At 42.9% G+C, this 22709-nt stretch overlaps 1 protein-coding gene across 1 annotated transcript in view; it reads right to left on the bottom strand.

The window, feature by feature from the left end:
- Positions 1-22709, bottom strand: part of LCP2 (lymphocyte cytosolic protein 2) — a 52177-nt gene that overhangs the window by 10759 nt on the left and 18709 nt on the right. The window contains exons 4-13 of the mRNA XM_038772930.1: positions 11366-11431; positions 10211-10242; positions 7467-7504; positions 6587-6779; positions 5556-5653; positions 3674-3740; positions 3508-3591; positions 2663-2688; positions 2551-2570; positions 2353-2457 (exon numbers count right to left, since the gene is read on the bottom strand). Of these exons, the coding sequence (XP_038628858.1) occupies positions 2353-2457; positions 2551-2570; positions 2663-2688; positions 3508-3591; positions 3674-3740; positions 5556-5653; positions 6587-6779; positions 7467-7504; positions 10211-10242; positions 11366-11431 (729 nt within the window). The remainder of the gene's footprint in view (positions 1-2352; positions 2458-2550; positions 2571-2662; positions 2689-3507; positions 3592-3673; positions 3741-5555; positions 5654-6586; positions 6780-7466; positions 7505-10210; positions 10243-11365; positions 11432-22709) is intronic.

The raw sequence follows: 22709 nt of genomic DNA, 5'->3' as shown, positions 1-22709 counted from the left end.
GTAAGTAACAATGGCGGAAGTGGCCACTGGTGAAACTAAATAATATTCTTCACCATGGCAGTTTGGAAATTCCCTTCTAAAAACTTTTCCTACAGGATGTAAGGGTCAAGGACAGGACAACCATGATCATAGCCCAAGTGGTTTCCCAATCAATCAATCAATCAATCAATCATTGGTCTCTTAAAGAATTAAAGAATTTCAAAGAATTAATCAATAAGCACTTAATTTATTGAATGCTTATTGTTTGAAAAGCACTGTATTAAGTGGTAGCTGTGAACCCTGTGCTCAGAGAGCACTCAGAAACCTTGGTGGGGATTTCTCTTTTTCAGAATAAGTCCTCTGGGGAATCCAAAAATAGGGTCTTATGTGGCCCTGAGAGTACCTGAATTTTTAGGGTAGAGAACTAGATTGATTTTTTTGGCAGGGGGGGGTAGTACAATTTCTTTTAAAGAAAGCTATTATTTTATTATCTTTCACATTTTAAAATCAAAGATTTATAAATCATATCTGCACAGCAAGTGTTCTTTCAGTGACATCATCAGCAGTAGCAACAATTGTGGCATTTATTGAGTGCTTACTGTTTGCAGAGCATTGTACTAAGCACTTGGGAGAGTACAATTTAACAGAGCTGGTAGACGCATTCCAGGCACACAGTGAGTTTACAGTCTAGAAGGGGGGCAAAGACATTTAATATAAATAAATAAATAATTTATGATATATAATTTATAGATATGCACATAAGTGCTTTGGGGTTGAGGCTGGGGTGAATAACAAATGCCCGTGTCACAGATCCAACTGCACAGATGACACAGAAGGGAGAGGGAGCCGGGATATAGAGGGCTTAATCTGGGAAGGCCTCCTCTCTGGCAGTTGCAAGTAATACAAAGACTTAAATTCTGAGCATCGCAGCTATTTCAAAACTTAGCAATATCCAAACATTAGTTTTGTGGTGAGGGATTTTGCCTTAGTGGCTTTTCTGCTGTGTGACCTTGGACAAATCACGTCATTTCTCAGCCTCAGTTACCTCATCTGTAAAATGGGGATTAATACTGTGAGCTCCCTGTGAAACAGGGACTGTGTCCAACCCAATTGGTTTGTATCTACCCCAGCGCTTAGAACAGTGCTTGACACATAGTAAGTGCTTAACAAGTACCATAATTATGAATTATTATTATTACATTGAACCGAGAAGAATGGTGATACGTTAGAAATGAGCTAAAATTACCCACTGTGGCCAGCTTCCTAAGGAAACTCCAGTTACCTTACAAGATGGGAAGAAGGGAAATGCCCCTGAAAGCAATTTATGATTCTTTAAAGAGGGTAAAGCTCACAGAGATCACATTCCAAAACACAAGCTGATGCTTATTGAAGATAATAGAGAGATTTGACCATTAATATTTGACCTATGGCAAAATTAGGAAGGATTCTTTTAGACTGTGAGCCCACTGTTGGGTAGGGACTGTCTCTATATGTTGCCAATTTGTACTTCCCAAGCACTTAGTACAGTGCTCTGCACATAGTAAGCGCTCAATAAATACAATTGATGATGATTCATACATCAAATTAAGTCATTCTTTTTTCAGATTTAACCCTGGTTATAGAAAAAGGATGTGGAACCAGAAATTGGGTTAATTTGGGTAAAATTCTCAAAATCTTTACTCTACCAGTAGAACTTCCACTGAAGCACCCTCTGTCTCTGAGATCGCAAGCCCTGTTGACTAGTTGAAAGAGCATGAGCCTGGAGTCAGAAGACCTGGGTTCTAATTCTGATTTCTGTCGTTTACCTGCTCTGTGATGTTGGGCAAGTCACTTCAGTTTTCTGTGCCTCAGTCCCCTCATCTGCAAAATGGCGATTCAATACCTGTGCTCTTTCGTACTTGGAAAGTGAGCCTCATGTGGGGCCTGATTACCATGTACCTACCCCAGTGCTTAGTATGATGATTGGGACATAGTAAGCACTTAGTAAATACCACAATTATTATTGCAAATAAGGGGGACATTACATTCCTATGTTTCTCCACTCTCATTATTCCCTAGACCCAGTCATGAGATGGGTAGCAGGTAGAGAGACGTGGATATTCGTCCCAGAGCCAGCTGGGAGCAAGATTAGCTTCTGAATAGCATATTATTTGTTTGTTTGATTTTTAAATTGTCTTTTCTCAGAAGAAACCAAGGTACTTTATCTAAAACTTGCAAATAATAAATGTTTATCAAGCCACTGCAGTAAATCAATTATCCTTATAACACAAAAATGGCAGTTATGTTCTTTTTGCAGCATAAACCTAATGGTAGAATCCTTTTTATTGTTTTCTTTGGGTTTTGATTTGATGTATAACAAAGTATTAAGCTTACTTTGGTAGTGGTGGCTTCTTTCCAGGAATGGGACTACTTCTTTCATGCCTTTCCCCTGTTGGCAGAGGAGGCTTCTGTATCTTTGATAAATGTTCACCAAGAGACCTATATTTTGAAAAAAGAATGTACAAAGAGGATGGGACATATTTCATGAATTAAGAGTTCTGTAACATGTTTAGCTAAATGTTGTACTCTTACCTCATTTGGGGCACCAAAGACTGTATAAAACAGAGCGAAAAAGGTATAAGGATCGTCAACATACTACAAGGTGCAATGACTTGCATTGAACAGTAGCCAGTGAACATTTTACCTTTTCAGGATAAACTGGTTTCTTCCCTGCAAAATACAAATAATTATTTTAATCAATATAATGAGTAGACCTGTATAAACACTCACATACATGTATATATCTATAATTCATTTTCAAAGAGATCACTTCACACATACTGGAATCTGAAAGATTCATTTTGAATTATTTTTGGGAGGCCAGGTCTTATATTTGGACAGAAAAAAGACTGTGTGTTTTTATGCGCTGACACCTTTTTTGAGCAGCAACCCACCCCATGCAAAGAGTATTGTTTTCCGTGTACCTATCAGAAACATCCTCATTATGGGTAAATGTGTTTTCTGTGGTTTTTGTGACCAGTTAACTGATGTTGGAGTCATTTGCAAGTCAATTCTTCTTTTTCTTTCTCCAAGCTTTTAAAATGTTCTTAGTATGCCAGAATTCTGTGGAAACCTTCCCTTTTACAAAACGTAAATTCTGGGAAAGAAGACTTAAGTGAGCGAATGAGGTGCAAGAATGTTTGAGAAGGCTTCAATGCTTCAGCCGTAAATGTTCTGTCCCATAGTGATAGTGAGAGGCGATAGGCCTCAAGGAAACAACACCGCTTAAAGCAGCGATTTTGGGTGGGGCCTTTGGTTTAGGTTTCAGATTAGTATCTATATTTTAAGACTTTGAAAGCTCATTTATTTTGTTAATATTAGGAGATGATTGAGAGAGACTGAAAGTGTTATTGACATTTCTGAGTGGTTCATTTATTACAGGTAGCACCATAAAGCTCGTTTAGCTGCCTTTCCGCTAAGGCATCCTCTTCATCTAAGCACCAGATGACCCACAATTAAAAATAACCCTCAAAGATGAAATATACTAACCTGGTCCTGAAGAATCCCTGTCAAATGGAGATATTGAGCGATCCAGCAGTGGTTTGGTACTTCTGTCTATTGAGGGAGCTGGGACTAGAAGCAAAATAGAGCTTTATCAAAATTACAGAGAGTGGCACTCAGAGGGTGAACATGCTAGGCAGAAAACTGCACTTACGTTTAACAGGTTTAAGGTTTCTATTTCTACTAGGTTCTTCATGGTTGGAAGGCGGAGGCTGAGGTGGCTGTTAAAAAAAATGACTGTGTTAAGAAGCAGTTTTTTCTCTGGCTACGTGGAAATGCTTCTGTTTTAAAGTTTTGCCAAGTAGTAAATGTTCCTTGGGCTCTAGGATTTCAGAACTGAGCCGAGTTTTTAAGTCAGTTCAGGTTTTCTTCAGTTTATATATCTTCTGCTACTGGAGCTTTCAGTTCCCTCTAGACTCTCAGCTCACTGTGGGCAGGGGACATGTATAACAACTCTGTTGTCTGCTGTGTGACCTTGGGCAAGTCACTTAACTTCTCTAGGCCTCAATTACCTCATGTAAAATGGGGATTAAGACTGTAAGCCTCATTAGGACATGGACTGTGGCCAACTTGATTAGCTCTTATCTGCCCCAGCACTTAGTACAGTACCCGACACATAGTAAGCACTTAATAAATACCATAACCCCCCCCCCCAAAACACTGCTGTATTGTATTCTCTCAAGTGCTTAGTCCAATACTCTGTACAGAGTAAATGCTCAATAAATACTATTGATTGATTTATTGAAGCCAGGGGCAGGAGAGCCCTGGCTCATCATTTTCAGGAATCATCCATATACCCCAAACTCCCATGACTTTGGTGAATAAATCTGCTGAAGGTGGAGAGAAGATTCAAAACAATAACAAAGCCTATTCCAAAATTTAAAGGATGAGAATATTAGGCACAACTCCTTTACAAAATGAATAATTATGGCACTTATTAAGTGTTTACTATGTGCCAAGCACTGTACTAAGTGCTAGGGTAGGTACAGGATAATCAGATTAGACACGGTCCCTGTCCCACATGGGGCCTACATGGTTGCCGGATAGAGGGCTGGCCCTGGGAGTCAGAAAGACCTGGGTTCCAATTCCAGCTCCACCACTTGTCTGCTCTGTGACCTCGGGCAAATCACTTCACTTTTCTGGGCCTCAGTCACCTCATCTAGAAAATGGGGATTAAAACTGTGAGCCCCACATAGGACAGGAATTGTGTCCAATTTGATTTCCTTGTATCCATCCCAGCGCTTAGTACAGTACCTGGGACAAACAATAATAATAATAATAATGGCAAAGCACTTACTACGTGCAAAGTACTGTTCTAAGTGCTGGGGAGGTTACAAGGTGATCAGGTTGTCCCACGGGGAGCTCACGGTCTTAATCCTCATTTTACAGATGAGGTAGCTGAGGCACAGAGAAGTTAATGTCTTGCCCAAAGTCACACAGCTGACAATTGGTGGAGCTGGGATTTGAACCCCTGACCTCTGACTCCAAAGGCCATGCTCTTTCTATTTAGCCACGCTGCTTCTCCATGGATGGAAAGGAGATGGGGAGGCAGAGGTGGGGCAAGGAGGAAGTGGGAGGAAGGGGCTATGTGTAGAGGAGGAAGGAGATGAGGGAGAATGAGGTGGAGGAAAGAGGCAGGGGAAGGTGTGGAACCAAGTAAGTGCTTAACAAATACCGCTATTATTATTATGTAAGAATGAGCAGGATTTTTTCCATAATAATGTGAATGAAAATACAGTCTGAAGATTTTAAGATCAAAGATCTAGAGAAGGCCTAAGAATAGTGTACCCATTGTAATTGGAGCCAAGGAATCAATCAATGTTATTTATGGAACACTTAGCGTGTGCAGAGCACTGTACTAAGTACTTGGTAGAGTACAATACAACAGATATGATAGACATGTTCCCTGACCACAGTGAGCTTACAGTCTAGAAGGGGAGAACAGACAGTAATATAAATAAATAATTTAAATGTATAATTTATAGCAGTCATTGGAGGGAGAAAAGTCATATATTCCTAAAGACAAAGGAACTTACAGTGTTGCTTCTACCCCCATATCCTGGCATGGGAACTGCCATGGGGCGCTGAGGAGGCACTGGAGGCTGCTGAGGGGATTTCCCAGAGGTGGGCCTGTCTGAAGAAAAAAGGAAAATATGATAAATTCAGAACACAGAGCCAACAATAAGCTAAACTCTAATTTTACTATTTAAGGACTAATTCCTTGCTAATATTTAAACCCAAAAGGATTTAAGAAACATTATAAAACATCATACCAGTGGACAGACCAGTAGACCAATCCAATCCAGAATTCGATCTCCCAAAATGACAAATAGATGCCTGAAAGACCAGCAATTGGCTTCCCTCTTACAACCAACCTTATGGTTAGATATGTGCCATGCTCTCTAGTATCCTTAACTTACTATGAATGTATCCAAACTGTCTTTAAACCTAAGGATGTTTATTCATTCATTCAATCATATTTATTGAGTGCTTACTGTGTGCAGAGCACTGGAACTTCATATTCATTTGAGTTCTTTTTATCTGAACTATGATCTCCACATTTCAGTAACTAGAATCAGTCAGTGGTATTATTGAGTGCTTAGTGTGTGCAGAGCACTGTACAAAGCACTTAGAAGATTCATTTCACTCATTCATTCAATAACTCACTTGTTGCAAGGAAGGGGACAGGCTACAGCATGAAACCCATGGGTACCCCCAAACCTCATTTTACCCATTGGTTTCAACTTATTCTCCCATCAAGGTGCTCAACAGAGCTACTGACAAGGAGGAAAAAATAACTGGTTTGAATTCCAGCTCTTTCCAGTTCTGCTTACCCCTGACCCCTGTGGAGATGCTGAAGGGGTAGTGAAAAGAAATAAAATTAGAGGGAGAGGAAGTATAAAGCAGGGTGTGTATACTCCACAAACTGTCCCTGGAGAATAGAGAGTTAGTCATATTCATTAAATGCCATGACACAGCTGAAGAACCTACAAGTAACATGAAAATTCAGATTCAGGCCTCATAATGAATGAAAGAATGAGAAGAGCCAGAAGAGGTGGCCCATTACCAATGTACACGGAGTTCTGAAAAGGTTTGGCAGGAAGGATTGCGTTCTGTAGTGCTTCCTCATCATTGGATGGAGGAGGCTCATAATCAGCCTCATCCTCCGGAGCAGCCTCACCCTCCTCGTTGGGAGACTCATAGTCCCCTTCATCTTCACCCTCCTGGTCCCCATCCGGGCTTTCGTAATCATCCTCCTCCTGCCAGGATACCAGAGAAAATTTGAAGATGTGAGGGGGATCAGAGGAGCCGCGTGTCTGCCTACATTCCCAGGTTTCCTTCAGGAACGGGGCCTGTAGGACCCCGTCATTCCTCTCCAATCATTACCAAGATTCAGGTTCCCCTGCAGAAGTTTCTTGAGATAGTGTTCTTTTGGGGTAGAACTCACTGGGACTAACATTCAGGTTGTTCTAGGACAGAGGCAGGCAATTATTTGAGCCAGAAGAACACTTGAGGAGTTTTAGTAAGCTAGTGAGGGTCACAGACTACTTAGCGTCCACAACATATATCAATTAAATTAGGGGATTTATTTTATAAGGAATTTTCAAATTATACACACACTCTAATGAGAATAATGCATTCTTTATTCTTATAGAAAATGGTGATGCTATGTCTATTTTTACTTTTGCTAGACTTGGTGGTAAGCTAGATGGAATCAATGGGTTCAGTATCATTTCAATGTGGCCCCTGGGATGAATTTTATCACTCCTGAATGGAATCTTTCACATCCAGTTTCCATGCACTTTTAATTCCTACTCCTTCACCTCAACTCTTGGTCCCCCACTCCTCTCACTGCTTCTTCTCTCCTCCTCACCTCAGCTCTCTTCTAGAATAGCATTGTAGAAGGTACTTTGAAAGTTTAAGACTAGAAAAAAATTAATACTTACAAAGGAAGACCAGCCTCCATCCTCCTCATCTCTACAGTCTGCAGGGGGAATAAATACCATCAATGGAGTTGACCAGACACAGTGGAAAAAATGACCAACCAGAGAGCTATGACTTCTGAGTCAATCCAATCAATACTAGCAGAGACCCTCTCGCTCTCCCTGGTGGAATATTCACTTGGAAGCTCCAGGTTCATTTGTTATGGAGCTGTTGGGAGAATGTCCTCTCTTCCCATTTTAAAGGGAGCAAAAAGAGGGAGACCTAAAGACTGAGCAAACCCTGCCCCTTTCTTTCTCTTTCTTCCCTTTCCTCCAGTGTGGACATCAGTATCAACTTTAGGAGTATCAAGAGGCCAGTTGCCCTCTCCAGAATTTAGACTTTGGGGCTCAGTCAATCAATCAATCAATCAATGGTATTTATTGGGCACTTACTGTATTCAGAGTACTGGACTAAGTGTTTGGGAAAGTACAGTACAATAGAGTTGTAGACCTGTTTCCTGCCCTGCCCGAGGCAAGTTTATTAGGGAAGCAGAGTGACAGTGGAAAGAGCCCTGGCTTGGGAGTCAGAGGTCATGGGTTCTAATCGCAGCTCTACCACTTATCAGCTGTGTGACTTTGGGCAAGTCACTTCATTTCTCAGTGCCTCAGTTCCCTTATCTGTTAATGGGAATGAAGACTGTGAGCCCCACATAGGACAACCTGATTAGCTTGTATATACCCCAGTGCTTAGAACAGTGCTTGGCACATAGTAAATGTTTAACAAATACCATTATTATTATTATTATTATTATTATCATCATAATTAGCTTTCTAGGTAGAGTAGTCAGTCTGCTCTTTAGAGCCAACAGGTGTCCCTGGCCCAGCCCCAGGCTCTGCAGTGATTGAGTAGGTGAAACAGGGGATTCTCTCCCCAGCCTGAGCTCCAGCATTGGCAGTGAGGCTTTTTGTGCACCTATGGGCTACCGGGCTGGGGTACCCTATCTGGCTCTGGGGTGGCCTTGATCCCTACTGGGCTCTGAGTTTTAGATGGGGTCTTTTGGCACTCCCATAGGAAGCCAGGGTTAAGGTTTCCATTCCCTCAAAAGCCACAGCCACCTCAACCCCTCCCCTTCAGAGCCCCACCCCAAGCTCCTTCCACCCAGAAAATGAATAGTTGGAACCTATTGGTGTTAATAAAACTTTTGCTCAGAAATCATCAACCTGAATCAGCACCCTGTGGGGAGAGTTAAAAGGTGAGAGAGTTAGTGCTGAATTAGCCTTTAATGGGTCTGGGATGCTGACAAAAGGGAAGTAAAAATGCCGCCACAAGGGTGGGAAAGATAAGCAGATATTTAAGGGGTAGAGACTAGAAGCCTAATAGGAAGAATCTTCTTGACCCTGATTCCCAGTGAATGATATAATCTCTCCTCTTTCCACTCCCTGTACTCTTAGGCTGTCAGAAATCTACAGAATGAAGCCAGTTACCTTTCAAACCCTATCTCTCATTAAACTGAAGCAGAAATACATAAGCCTAATATAAATTCACTGTTTGTCTTGAACAATCATAACTCAAATAGGCAACAGGTTTGACTCTTCAAAATTCTCCCAGGGTTTCCAGCCCATAGCCTTTCAGCCTGTTGCCAGGACACACCATACAATACAAGTGGCCCTTGTCCTTTCATTCATTCATATTTATTGAGTGCTTACCATGTGCACAGCACTGTACTAAGCTCTTGGAAAGTACAGTACAGCAATAAAGAGAGACAATCCCTGCCCACAATGGGCTCTATCTGGTACCATGATGGTAGGGTTGGGGAGGAACTGCTCCTAGACTAAGAGTGGAGAATTAACTTAATTTTTAAGGGGTATAGCAAACATGAATAAAAACAAATCCTTTTCTATTCAGGAGACCCAAAAGTACCTGAAGCAAACAAATGGATCCTTAGATGGCAAGTTCTCCAGGAACTTGGACCCAGAGGGACCTTCAGTTAGTGAAGGATCATGGTATAGACCAGAGCTTTAGACAGTGTGTCAAGAGGAAGGAGAACCTCAAGCTGACAATAAGGACACCATAATATCATCATATGATTCTGAGGCTTTAGGGGCCTTCAGGTGGGGAGAGGGAGGATAAGGCTGGTTTCACTATGTCACCCTTCTCCTCAAGCCAAAATGAATCACCAAACCATTTTCAAGTTTTCTGTGAGTTTTTCTTTTTCTTTTCCCAGTGGTATTTGTGAAATGCTTACTATGTGCCAGGCACTATAATAATCCCTGGGGTAGATACAAGATAATCAGGTCAGACACAGTCCATGTTCCACATCTGGCTCACAGCCTTAATGCCCATTTAACAAATGAGGTAACTGAGGCACAGAGAAGTTAAGCCCCTTGCCCAAAATCTCACAGCAGACAAGTGGCAGGGCTGGGGTTAGAATACAGTCCTCTCCACTAGGCAATGCTGCTTCTCACTTCCTCTTGGACTGTGAGTCCCATGTGGGATAGGGATTGTGTCTAATCTAATTATATTGTATCCAAGTGCTTAGCCCCGTGCTTGGCACATACTATGCACCTAACAAACACCACAACTATGTTTATTATTATTCAAGAGAAGGGCTATGTTCGAGCTTTGCTTTCTTAAACAGTCCAAGGTGTCTAAAGTTGCACACAGATAACTTGGAGTAGCAAGATTACCTCAACTAGCTGGTAGAACCTTAATCTCAAAATTCCAAGGGTTGAGCTCAACCATATCACCCAGATATCAAATGTCTTACCTGACTCATCTGGAAACCTTTGTGCCTGAGTCCTGAAAATACAATGATAGAAGGAATGTGCGTTTTGTGAATGGAAAATTCAATGAATTAAGAAAAAATTTCCACAAAATTACATCAGATTAGTCCAATGAAGTATGAAAAAGCAGTCTCAGAGAATTAAGAATATGTATCTCATCAAAGTAGAAGGGATGAGAAATTCTAGACATTGCCCCTTTTACCTTATTGTTTAACACAGTGCTTGGCACATAAGTCCTGAACAATTGCCACAGTTGTTCATTCATTCATTCATTCGATCGTATTTATTGAGCGCTTACTGTATGCAGAGCACTGTACTAAGCACTTGGGAAGTACAAGTTGGCAACATATAGAGATGGTCCCTACCCAACAATGGGCTCACAGTCTAGAAGGGGGAGACAGACAACAAAACAAAACAAGTGGACAGGTGTCAAGACATTCAGGTCCGTGCTCTCTCTACTAGGCAATGCTGCTTCTCACTTCCTCTTGGACTGTGAGTCCCATGTGGGATAGGGATTGTGTCTAATCTAATTATATTGTATCTATTCAAGTGCTTAGCCCCGTGCTTGGCACATACTATGCGCCTAACAAACACCACAACTATGTTTATTATTATTCAAGAGAAGGGTTATGTTCGAGCTTTGCTTTCTGAGCCAGTCCAAGGTGTCTAAAGTTGCACACAGATAACTTGGAGTAGCAAGATTAGTAATAGTTGTAATAGTTCTTATTACTATTACTATTATTACTGTGGATAGAGTTGCCTTGAGCTCTAGAATCTACTGTAATAGACTTTCCAGGACTCCTGTATTAAAAACTCATGACTGTCTAACTCTCCATCCATAATTCCTCCCTGACCACTATCAAAAAAGGAAGGGGAAGGCTATTGACAATAGAGAATTCCTAAAATAAAAATCACCTACTTAAAATCAGGAGGGATGTCCCACAAGATGTGGTGATTTTCAAAACCACATTCCAGGCCAGTGGAGTTAGAGAGAGAGCGAGATAAGGAGAGAGGCCCCTTTGCCTAACTTCTACATGGACAAAAGTCCTTTTTTAATATAAAGTTTCCAGTGGCTAAAGTGAGAACAATGAAAACATTCTCATCAAAGAAAATAAGATGTGTCCTGTTATTATACTCACTTTCTTGCAAATATACTTTTTCTTTCTTCATTCTTGTTGATTTCTTGACTTAATTTGCTTAAAATTCTATAAAAACACAAAGAAACATTTCACTCATTAAAAGCGAAAGAGAAGCTGGTTACTTCCTAAAACCATGGCCTGGTTCCTCATCTGGGCAAACACTGGAAGGAATTTCAGAGAGGCACTAAACTGAAACATTGTCCCCAAGCAGATATTTTGGCATCAGGCACCAAAGTGTTTAATACAGTGCTTTGCACACTGTAAGCGCTCAACAAATACAACTGAATGAAAGGAAGCAGCAGAGGCTATAATCTATCCCTCTTCTATCCTCCAGGCAGGATAGTCTCTCCCTACAGCCCTGTCAGACAATGGGGAAGGAGGATTCGACATGTCTCTTCATCACCCATTTCAGTGACTCACAACCTCATTGTCATGGAGTTCCGCCTTTTATTCATTCATTCATTCATTCATTCAACAGTATTTATTGAGCGCTTACTGTGCACAGAGCACTGTACTTAGCACTTGGGAAGTACAAGTTGGCAACATATAGAGATGGTCCCTACCCAACAGTGGGTTCACAGTCTAGAAGGGGGAGACAGACAACAAAACAAAACATATTAACAAAATAAAATAAATAGAATAAATATGTACAAGTAAAATAAATAATTAAATAGAGTAATAAATAGGTACAAACATATATACATATATATAGGTGCTGTGGGGAGGGGAAGGAGGTAAGGTGGGGGGATGGAGAGGGGGAGGACAGGGAGAGGAAGGAGGGGGCTCAGTGTGGGAAGGCCTCCTGGAGGAGGTGAGCTCTCAGTAGGGCTTTGATGGGAGGAAGAGAGCTAGCTTGGTGTATGTGCAGAGGGAGAGCATTCCAGGCCAGGGGGAGGACGTGGGCCAGGGGTTGACAGCAGGACAGGTGAGAACGAGGCACAGTGAGGAGGTTAGCAGCAGAGGAGTGGAGGGCATGGGCCGGGCTGTAGAAGGAAAGAAGGGAGGTGAGGTAGGAGGGGGTGAGGTGATGGAGAGCCTTGAAGGCGAGAGTGAGGAGTTTTTGCCTGATATGTACGTTGATTGGTAGCCACTGGAGATTTTTGAGGAGGAGAGTAACATGCCCAGAGCGTTTCTGCACAAAGATGATCCGGGCAGCAGCGTGAAGTATAGGTTGAAGTGGGGAGAGACAGGAGGGTGAGAGATCAGAGAGGAGGCTGATGCAGTAATCCAGTCGGGATAGGATGAGAGATTGAACCAGCAGGGTAGCAGTTTGGATGGAGAGGAAAGGGCGGATCTTCGCGATGTTGCGGAGGTAAGACCGGCAGGTTTTGGTGGCGGATTGGATGTGAGGGGTGAATGAGAGAGTGGAGTCGAGGATGACACCAAGGTTGTGGGATTGTGAGATGGGAAGGATGGTAGTGCCGTCAACAGTGATGGGAAAGTCAGGGAGAGGGCAGGGTTTGGGAGGGAAGATAAGGATTTATTTAATATAGACCTCTCCTACTGCATTTTAAATCTATTTCCTCTAGTGCTGGCTTTAGAGATGTGACACTGCTGATTACCATCTTCACTATCAGAACATTTTATCTAGTTAACCAGAGTTCAGACTTTTTATCCTTAAATAATTCTATTCTTTACAAGAAAGAAAGCTTGCTCCCTTGAAAGCTAAGGATTGGAAAGGGATTACCATCTTCAGTATCAGAATGTTTTGTCTAGTTAACCAGAGTTCAGACTTTTTATCCTTAAATAATTGTCTTCTTTACAAGAAAGAAAACTTCCTCCCTTGAAAGCTAACAATTGGAAAGGGGAGGGGTTAGGTTCAATTAGCCATTAGCGATTAGGTCAAACCTTTATTCTTATAAAAATTCAACCCCTCACCCGTGGCCCAGAGGGAATCCAGGGCATATTTTAGAAACAAGATACCAGGACTCATTGGCTTCTTTAAGGGAGGGTGGTGAAGGGAGAAAATGAGGGAGTCTGAAGTCATCCTAGTCTTGCAGTGATCAGTAAACTGGCTCGACTCATGCTGGATCTCTTGCCCCAGATCCTTCCAGAGCACCAGTGGCCTGGCCTGGTTCTGTCATCTGAGATTGTCTTGGTCTGCCAGTCCTGAGTTTCCCTGCTTGACCTAGCCTGAACTCCTGGAAAACCACAGAATGCACCTGATGCCTGGAGATCTGGGAAGCCCGTGGTAGGCAACTGCGACACTGGGGAGTTAACATTCTTCTTTTCCTTTCAGCCCCACACTGAATGTGAGATCCACAGGAGGGGAAAAGCAAGATTAAAACCTGGAACATGGGACCCACCTTCGATGTTGTTGACAGTGCTCATCTTCTAAGTGACTCACCCATTTCAATATTCTGAGGAAAGTCCCACTTGGGGAAGTCCCCATGAGAAGCCCAGAATTCATAGCAGCTATTGACCAGACTGCCTTTGTCAACACCCAAGTGAGTTATTTTTTTGCTGCTCTCCTCCCACCTTCCTTTCTCCCTCCCTCCCACTACTCTTCATAAGAGACCCAGATTCCTAGAAACCCTCAGGTGAGTGGAAACAGGAAATAATTTCCGGCCTTGTTAGTATGCAAAACATTCATATCCCTCCTTCTCTAAATGGCATGCCATCATTCAATCATGCACTGGTATTTACTGGACACCTATTGAGTGCACAGCATTGTGCTAAGCTCTTGGGAGAAAAATCAATTCCTTGCAACTTACAGTATAGAATGGGGGCCTACAAAACCAATCAATTGATCAGTAGCATTACTCTGTGCAGAGCACCAAACTAAGCACTGGGGCGAGTATGGTGGAGTTGATGGACATGATCCCTGCCCTCAAGGAACTTAAATCTAGTGGTGGGAGAGAGACACTAAAATAAATCACAGATAGAAGAAATCAGTGGTACATAAAGATACATTCATTTAAGTGCTATGAGGTGGGTGCAAATACCCAACTCTTCAGGTACACACTGAAATGGCCATTCAGGAGATGTGGAAAGATGGGAATGAATTAGGGAAAGCATCCTGGCGGAGGTGTGATTTTAGTAAGGTTTTGAAGATGGGACTAGTAGTAATCTTTCGGATTTGAAGGCAAAGGGAGTTTCAGGCCAGAGGGAGCCTATGGGCAAGGGGTTGACCGTGAGACAAATGACAGTGAGACACAGAGCTAGGTTGGCTTGAGAAGAACAAAGAATGCAACCTGTGGTGTAGGACTGAGGAGTGAGGATAAGTGGAGGGGGGATTGCTGACAGTGCTTTAAAGCACAGGAATCTCTTCTTGTTGCAGGAAAGAATGGCCAACCAATGATTTGGGCAACTGTGTAAGTATGGACTGGTGCTCCTGGTGGGCAGGCATCATGTCTCCCCAAACTATCAATCAATCAATTAATGAATGGCATTTATTGAGTGCTTACTGTACTGAGCCCTTGGAAGAATACAACAGAGTTAATAGACACACTCCCTGTTGATAGACACACTCCCTCCCACTCTCCTAAGTGCTTAGTACAGTGCTCTACACAAAGCAAGTGCTCAATAAATGGATTGACTGATTAATTGCTTGAGAAGGGAGAGAATGGGGCAGGAGCATTGGATAGGAGATTAATGCAGCTTGGATGGAGAGGAAGGAATGGATTCTGGAGTTGTTGTGAAGAAAAAACTGATAGGATTGGTTACTAGCTGACAGTAAGGGTTGGAAAAGAGAGAGGAGCCAAGTAAGATAGCAAAGTTATGCACTTGAGAGGCCAGGTGTCTGAAAGTAAGGTGGAGGAGAGAATTTGGGAGGAAAGATGAAGAGTCAAGTTTTAAACATGGTGAACTTGAAGTGCCAGTAGGAGAGCTGTCCTGAAGTGGAATGGTTCAATGCACCAGCCCATGCTGTTTTCCTCCCTCCAGAGTTGCAGGGCCAGAACGCTTTGCACTTCATATCCACCTCTGCATCAAACAGAAGCTCTTCACCATTGGCTTTAAAGCACTTAATCACTACTTCACCTCGCCACTCTCCTACTACAACCCAGCCCACACGCTTCGCTCCCCTAATGCTAACCTTCACACTGTACCTCAGTCTCATGTAGCTCATTGCCGAACCCTTGCCCACATCCTGCCTCTGGCCTGGAATGCCCTCCCAACTCTTATCCGATAGACATTAACTCTCCCCAAAGCCTTACTGAAGGCACATCTCTTCCAAGAGGCCTTTCCTGACTCAGCCCTCCATTCCCCTATTCTCTTCTGCATTGTCCTCCTTTTATTCATCTCCATCCCAACCCCACAGCACCTATGTACATATCTGTCATTTATTTATTAATATTAATTCCTATCTCCCCCTATAGACTGTAAGCTTATTGTGGGCAGGGAACATGTCTGTTATATTGTTATATTGTACTCTTCCAAGTGCTTAGTACAGTGCTCTGCACTGCATAAATATGATTGACTGACTGACTGACTATCCTGGAATGTCAGAAACAGGAGGGACTCCTGACATGACTTTTAACATCATGTTGTCTGGTGGTTCTAACTTTCCATTTAGAATGTGTCACCCCAGTAGGGCAGGGTTGGATCTGATAACTGTGATCTGGGAAGCAGCATGGCTGGGAAGCAGCGTGGCTCAGTGGAAAGAGCCCGAACTTTGGAATCAGAGTTCATGGCTTCAAATCCCGGCTCCGCAATTGTCAGCTGTGTGACTTTGGGCAAGTCACCTAACTTCTCTGTGCCTCAGTTACCTCATCTGTAAAATGGGGATTAAGACTGTGAGCCCCCTGTGGGACAACCTTGTAACCTCCCCAGCTCTTAGAACAGTATTTTGCACATAGTAAATGCTTAATAAATACCATCATTATTTTTAACTGGCCATGGTGCACTGGGTTGGGGATGCAGGTATACAGTCAGGGCTAAGGAACTGGACACATTGATTCTTAAATGAAACAGGAAGAGCAGAATGCCAACAGACACAATGCTAGAGGGACACAAAGCTAAAGAGAAGTTGTCCAGGATTGGCAGGAAGCCTATTTTTCAGTCAGGGGTGGGGTGGGCCATGGGTTGACTGCTCTCTGCTGCGCTGGGGGTAGGGGAAGGGGCAAAGCTTGAAGTCCTAGAGCCCTAGGCTGGCTCCAAAATCCAGTTGCGCCTTATCTTACTAGAAGGCTAGTTGGGAAACCCAAATAGCTTCACTCCAGTAGTTTCAATTCCATGGGTCGATGGTCCTCAAGTTCCCCCTGGAGTTGACACTCCTCCTCTTTTCCAGAGGAAACTGTGAGGCCTAGGAGAAAGAAGGCAAGCCTGGGAGTCAGAGAATCTGCGTTCTAATCCTGACCCTGCTAGTTGCCTGCTGTGTGACCTTGGGCAAGTCAATTAATTTCTCTGTGCCTCACTTTCCTCATCTGTAAAATGGGGACCAAATGTCTGCTCTCCCTGCCACTAAGACTATGAGTCCTACTTGGGGCAGGGACTCTGTCCAACCTGGCACATAGTAAGTAAATTCTTATCATTATTGTACTTCCTCCAAGCAGAGCCACCATACAGTCAGGCAGTCAGATGAGAGTCTTGTTTTGAAAGAACTCCAGGGAAAGAACTTCCAGTGCCTCAGTAACATCCTAGCCCCTCTAACATCAAACTAAACTCACTTATCTTGTTCTGCAAACGTGGAAAGCAGTTGACCACCATCGCTAATAGATTGCATGGTAGGTTTAAATAAAAAAAAAAAAAGTTTGGGGAACCTGTAACCCAGAACTGTGAAAAATGTCTGACCTAATACACAGTTACCAAGTTCCCTTTACATCTTTGGCCCCCGGGTGGGCATTTTGCTTCTCACTCCACTCACTGTCCTCTACCCTACTCCACACTCAAAGTCCTACCCACCACCCCAGAGACAGAGTTAGCAATTCAAACCAGGTCAGGCTGCTGCAGGGTTGTTTGTCTACAGCAGTGGCCTACTGCAGCACTTTTGACATTTATATTCAACCACACACTCCCTTTCTTAACCAGCCGAGAGCCCCAGGCACAGCTCTGACACTAGTGAGAAGGTGGCCTTTTGTCTTGGAAAAGCTGCACATACCTAGCAAAGAGCTTTTTTTTCAGCACAGATTAAGGCAAGGCAGCTGCTGGGGTGTAGGCAAGGAAGGAAGTGCCAAACCACACAACCCTACAGTGGCTCAGCTTGGGGGTGGGGGTGCGGGGGAGGAAGGGCTAGAGCATGCAGACGCTGGGCAGCTGTGCTCTCAGACAGCCTTGCCCACATACAGTCCCTCAATTTCCCAGGGCTCTTGGGGTAACTGAGTAAAACTCTTCCAAGCCAGTCAGTCTATCGTATTTATTGAGTGCTTACTATGTGCAGAGCACTGTACTAAGCTCTTGGGAGAATACAATATAACAATATTAAAGACACATTCCCTGCCCACAGTGAGCTTACAGTGTAGCAGGGGAAACAGACATTAATACAAATAAATACATTACAGACATGAACATAAGTGCTGTGGGGCTGGAAGGGGAGCTGCAGAAGGGAGTCACAGAAAAGGAAAAGAGGGCTTAGTCAGGGAAGATCTCTTGGAATAGATGTGCCTTCAGTAAGACTTCAAAGGAGGGAAGAGTAATTGTCTGTTGGACATGAGGAGGAAGGGCGTTCCAGGCCAGAGGCAGGACATGTGCAAGAGGTCAACAGCGAGATAGATGAGATTGAGGTACAGTGAGAAGGCGGGCATCAGAGGAGAGATGTGCAGGCTAGGTTGAAGTAGGAGAGTAGCAAGGTGAGGTGGGCGAGGGCAAGTTGATTGAGTGCTTTAAAGTTGATGGTGAGGAGTTTTTGTTTGATTTGGTGTTGGATGAGAAACCACTGGAGTTTCTTGAGGGGAGGAGAAACATGGCCTGAACATTTCTGTAGAAAAATGATCTGGGCAGAAGAGTGAAGTATGGACTGGAATGGGGAGAGACAGAAAGTTGGGAGGTCAGCAGTGAGGCAGATATAGTAATCAAGGTGGAATAGGATAAATGCTTGGATTAACGAGGTAGCAGTGTGGATGGAGAGGAAAGGGCAGATTTTAGCAGTGCTGGGAAGGTCGAACCAACAGGATTTGGTTGTGGGTTGGATGAAGGTTATGGGCTTGTAAGACAGGAAGGATGGTGGTGCTGTCTATAGTGATGGGAAAGTCAGGAGAAGGACAGGGTTCAGGTGGGAAGATAAGGAGACCTGTTTTAGAAGTGTTAAGCTTGAAGTGACAGAAGGACATCCACATAGAGATGTCTTGAAGGCAGAAGGAAATGTGAGACTGCGGAGAAGAAGAGTTGAGGGCTGGAGATGTAGATTTGGGTATTATCTACAGAGAGGTAGTAGTTGAAGCCGTGTGGGTGAATGAGTTCTCCAAGAGAGTGGGTGTAGATGGAGAATAGAAGGGGGAGATGAAGAATAGAAGGATTCAACCTCGGTCCATATATATCTGGGCTTTGGAGCCAGATATCAACTGATGGTATCTGATTCCTCCACATCCCCCCAACCCCGACCCCCATCCATTCAATCATTCAATCATATTTAGTGAGTGCTTACTCTGTGCAGAGTACTGTACTATGCGCTTGGGAAGTACAAAATAACAATAAATAATAATAATGATGGTATTTGTTAAATGTGCTTACTACGTGCAAAGCACTTAAGTGACTTGCCCAAAGTCACATAGCTGACAGTTAGTGGAGCCAGACACATCCCCTGCCCTAAGACGAGGTAAGAGGTTGCAGTGTGACAGCTTGCCCAGCTGGAATGAGCATGGGACGGAGGGGCAGGAGACCAGACCCCAACTTCATCCAAACCCTGGGACCAGAGAAGGTGCCCAGGGACTCAGGCAGCAACTCAGCTTCTTCTGGGTCAAGGAGAAAGATTACTAAAAATTCTTTGGGATTATGGGAGATGGAAACTGCTAGTTACTTCTGATGTTAAGGGATTCTAGTTGTGCTTTGTTCTATAAATAGACTCCTAAGTCTGGTAGCCCAATTCCAATATTTACAACAAAGGGAAAAGGGAAAACCACAAGATCTGGTTCACAGTGAACAAGCTGTTCCCTAAAAGTGGGATATTCTTTTGCCCTAATTTTTCCCAGCTTCCTCCCCTGAAGTACCCTAATTTGACCTTGCTTATGTTAGTACCAGTCCTTCAACTGCTTTCCACTACCCATCTCCACTCGTATTTATTATTTCTGATTATTACCACTTAATGTTATGTGGAAATTGCCCACCACCTAAGCACTTAAATCTTCACAACCGAGTCATAGCACTTATGTTCATGTCTTTATACCCTATCACGTCCTCCTATATGTGACAATTTTAGTGTCTGTCTCCCCTGACTAGATTTGAAACTCTTGTAGGTCAGATATCGTATCTATTAATTCTACTCAACTTTCCTAAGCACTTAGAACAGTACTCTGCACACAGTTGTTGTTGTCTTGTGCTGTCGTGCCCAACTCACAGTGACAATATGGATACATCTCTCCCAGAACACCCCACCTCCATCTGCAATCATTCTGGTAGTGTAGCCATAGAGGTTTCTTGGTAAAAATATGGAAATGGTTTACCATTGCCTCCTTCCATGCAGTAAACGTGAGTCTCCACCCTCTACTCTCTCCCATGCCACTGCTACCCAGCACAGGGGAGTTTTGACTTACAGCAGATTATCTTCACTCACTAGCCACTGTCCAAGCTAAGAATGGAATGGATATGCCTCTGCTTGACTCTCCCTCCCATAGTTGAGACTGGTAGAGGACTGGAAACTATCCATGTGCGACCCTGAGAGGTGCTGCACAGAGTAGGTGCTCAATAAACATACCAAGTGATGATTTTGTACAAATTGTCAATACTGTAATTGTGAGCCCCATGTGGAAAAAAAAATGTGATATTTCTTAAGTGCTTACGATGTGCCAGGCACTGTACTAAGCTCTGGGGTAGATACAAGCAAATTGGGTTGGACACAGTCCCTGTCCCACATAGGGCTCACACTCTTAATCCCCATTTTACAGATGAGGGAACTGAGGCATAGAGAAGTGAAGTGACTTATCCAAGGTTACACAGTAGAAAAGTGGCAGAGCTGGAATTAGAACCAGTGACCTTCTGATGCCCAGGCTCATGCTCTATCCACTGTGCCAAGCTGCTTGGGTCCAAATGATTATTTCGCATCTACCCCAGGGCTTAGTACAGTGCTTGGCACATAGTCAGCATTTAATGAATACAATAAAAAAAAATCCCCTCTACAGGAGCACTCAGCGGGTCAGATTACTCTTGTCCAAGTGAATGGATGCAAATGGGATCTATGTTGCCAACATTAATTCCTTGAAGCGGGCATTCCAAGACACTAGCAGAGTGACCAAACAGAGTATATTATCACTCTTTATTACTAGTAGTATCATAACATTTTATTCTACCTTCAGTTGTCAGGCCTGAAATGAAACTTTCTGAGTCCTTTTTGAAAGTGCCAGGGAAAACCCAGGGTGCTTTTGGAACAGAATTCAAAAGGCAATTGTAAGCATTTTTACACGTTCCTACTTTGACAATCCAGAGTTACATAATTCTCAGTTTATGAATCAGGTTTATCGAATGCTTATTCTGGGCATAGCACTGAACTAAATGCTTGGGAGAGGACAGTAAAGTCAGTAGATGTATTCCCTACCCTGGAAGATCTTACAATCCAGAGGGGGAGGCCCACATCAAAATAAATTACAGATAGGGGGAAGCAATTCACAACACATTATTAAGGATTTGTGCACGTTGGTACTGTGACAGAATAAAGTTGCATAGTGTTACATAAAAACCAACTTATATAATTCTCATTCTAAAAATCAATGCCACATGCTTTTTTTAATTAAAAAAAAACAGTTCAATGAAATGTTTGGACTAAATGAATGGTGTTATATTAACAGTTTAATTTAGTTAAAAAAAAGGACAGCAAAATTTAGACCTCCAGAAATCAGGGATTGGGGCTCTGTTTCTGCTGGCACCCCTCTAATCCAATGTGGTAATGATTTATTCTCTCCAGTTCTGCCCTTCTTAACACTGAGTTGTTCCTTTTATAAGTGGGAAAATTAACCTAGCAGTGATGTAGCTGCCTCTCGGGTTTTTTTTTAATGAAAAATATCCATATAACAAGTGATTGACACAAGTCTGAGAATATTTTAAGGTAGCCCAGTTTATGAATCCGCTAAATTGTGTTGTAAAACAGTGCAGGTGTTTCTATACTCTGCATTAGCAGCTGGTAGTTCTTCTCTTTGACCAGGTCTAAGGGATTCCACCCAGATTCCCAGGAATTTTTCTTCTTAATAATTCCTTTCAAATATTAAGGACCAAGATCCCCCCAAAATTGACTCCATCCTTCCAAACCTACCAAAGAAAGATCATTGATAGATGCCGAACTAAGCTCCCCTACTAGATCTTAAGGTCCTTGAAGGAGGAGATGTTTTCTACTAACTCCACTGTGTTCTCCTAAGCACTTACCGCACTGCTCTGCATAGAGTGAGTGCTCAATAAATACCACTGATTGATTGATTGATTGATTGATTGAGATTAAAGATTTCTACATCTTTGAACAAGGTTGTTCTGGTTTTTAGAATGTCATGGACCAAGATCTGTCATCCCACATGATGTGGAATGATTGAGTCGGATACGAGCAATTTCAATCCTTTAGTAAAAATTCTGGAATATGATAGTGTAGACACAAGTTAAAACCTTTCACTGCTGCACCAAGCTGGTATCATCTGAGAGGTTCCTAGGGTGCAGAGTAAATGTGATCAACTGTGTATGTTTGCATGTGTGTGTATGCGTGTATTTTGTGTGTGTCTGAGAATGTATGCTGTGGTGTATGTGATGTGTGTGTGTGAGTGTTTGTGTTTATGTTTGAAAAAAATTTTATTCAGAAGTGGAAAAGAGCTGCTTCTTAAGGACGTAACATGGCTCATGGATAGAACATGGGACCTGGAGTCAGAAGACCCTGGTTCTAATCCCAGCTCTGTCACTGGTCTGCTGTGTGACCTTGGGCAAGTCAATTAACTTCTCTGAGCCTCAGTTTCCTCATTTATAAAATCACAACAATAATACCTGTTCTCCCCAGGTCTTAGTGAGCCCCATGTAGGAGGGTGTAGTGTCCAATCTGATTATTTTGTATCTAACCCAGTGCTTACTGTATACAGAGCCCTGTACGAAGTACTTGGGAAAGATTTGGTAGACACGATCCCTGCCCTCAAGGAGTTCACAGTCTACAGGACAGCTGTCAGTGTAGCGTCTACAAAAAATTTCATCTCAGAGAAAGTGCTTAATAAATATCAAATTATTAGATTGAATAAGGAACTGACCATAGCATATTGGCTCACAATAACCCTCAGATCGAAGAGGCAGG

The sequence above is a fragment of the Tachyglossus aculeatus genome, chromosome X1 (assembly GCF_015852505.1).
Source record: "Tachyglossus aculeatus isolate mTacAcu1 chromosome X1, mTacAcu1.pri, whole genome shotgun sequence".
NCBI classification, from domain to species: domain Eukaryota; kingdom Metazoa; phylum Chordata; class Mammalia; order Monotremata; family Tachyglossidae; genus Tachyglossus; species Tachyglossus aculeatus.
Note: the sequence above shows the minus strand (reverse complement) of the source record. Positions and strands in the feature narration are given on the sequence as shown.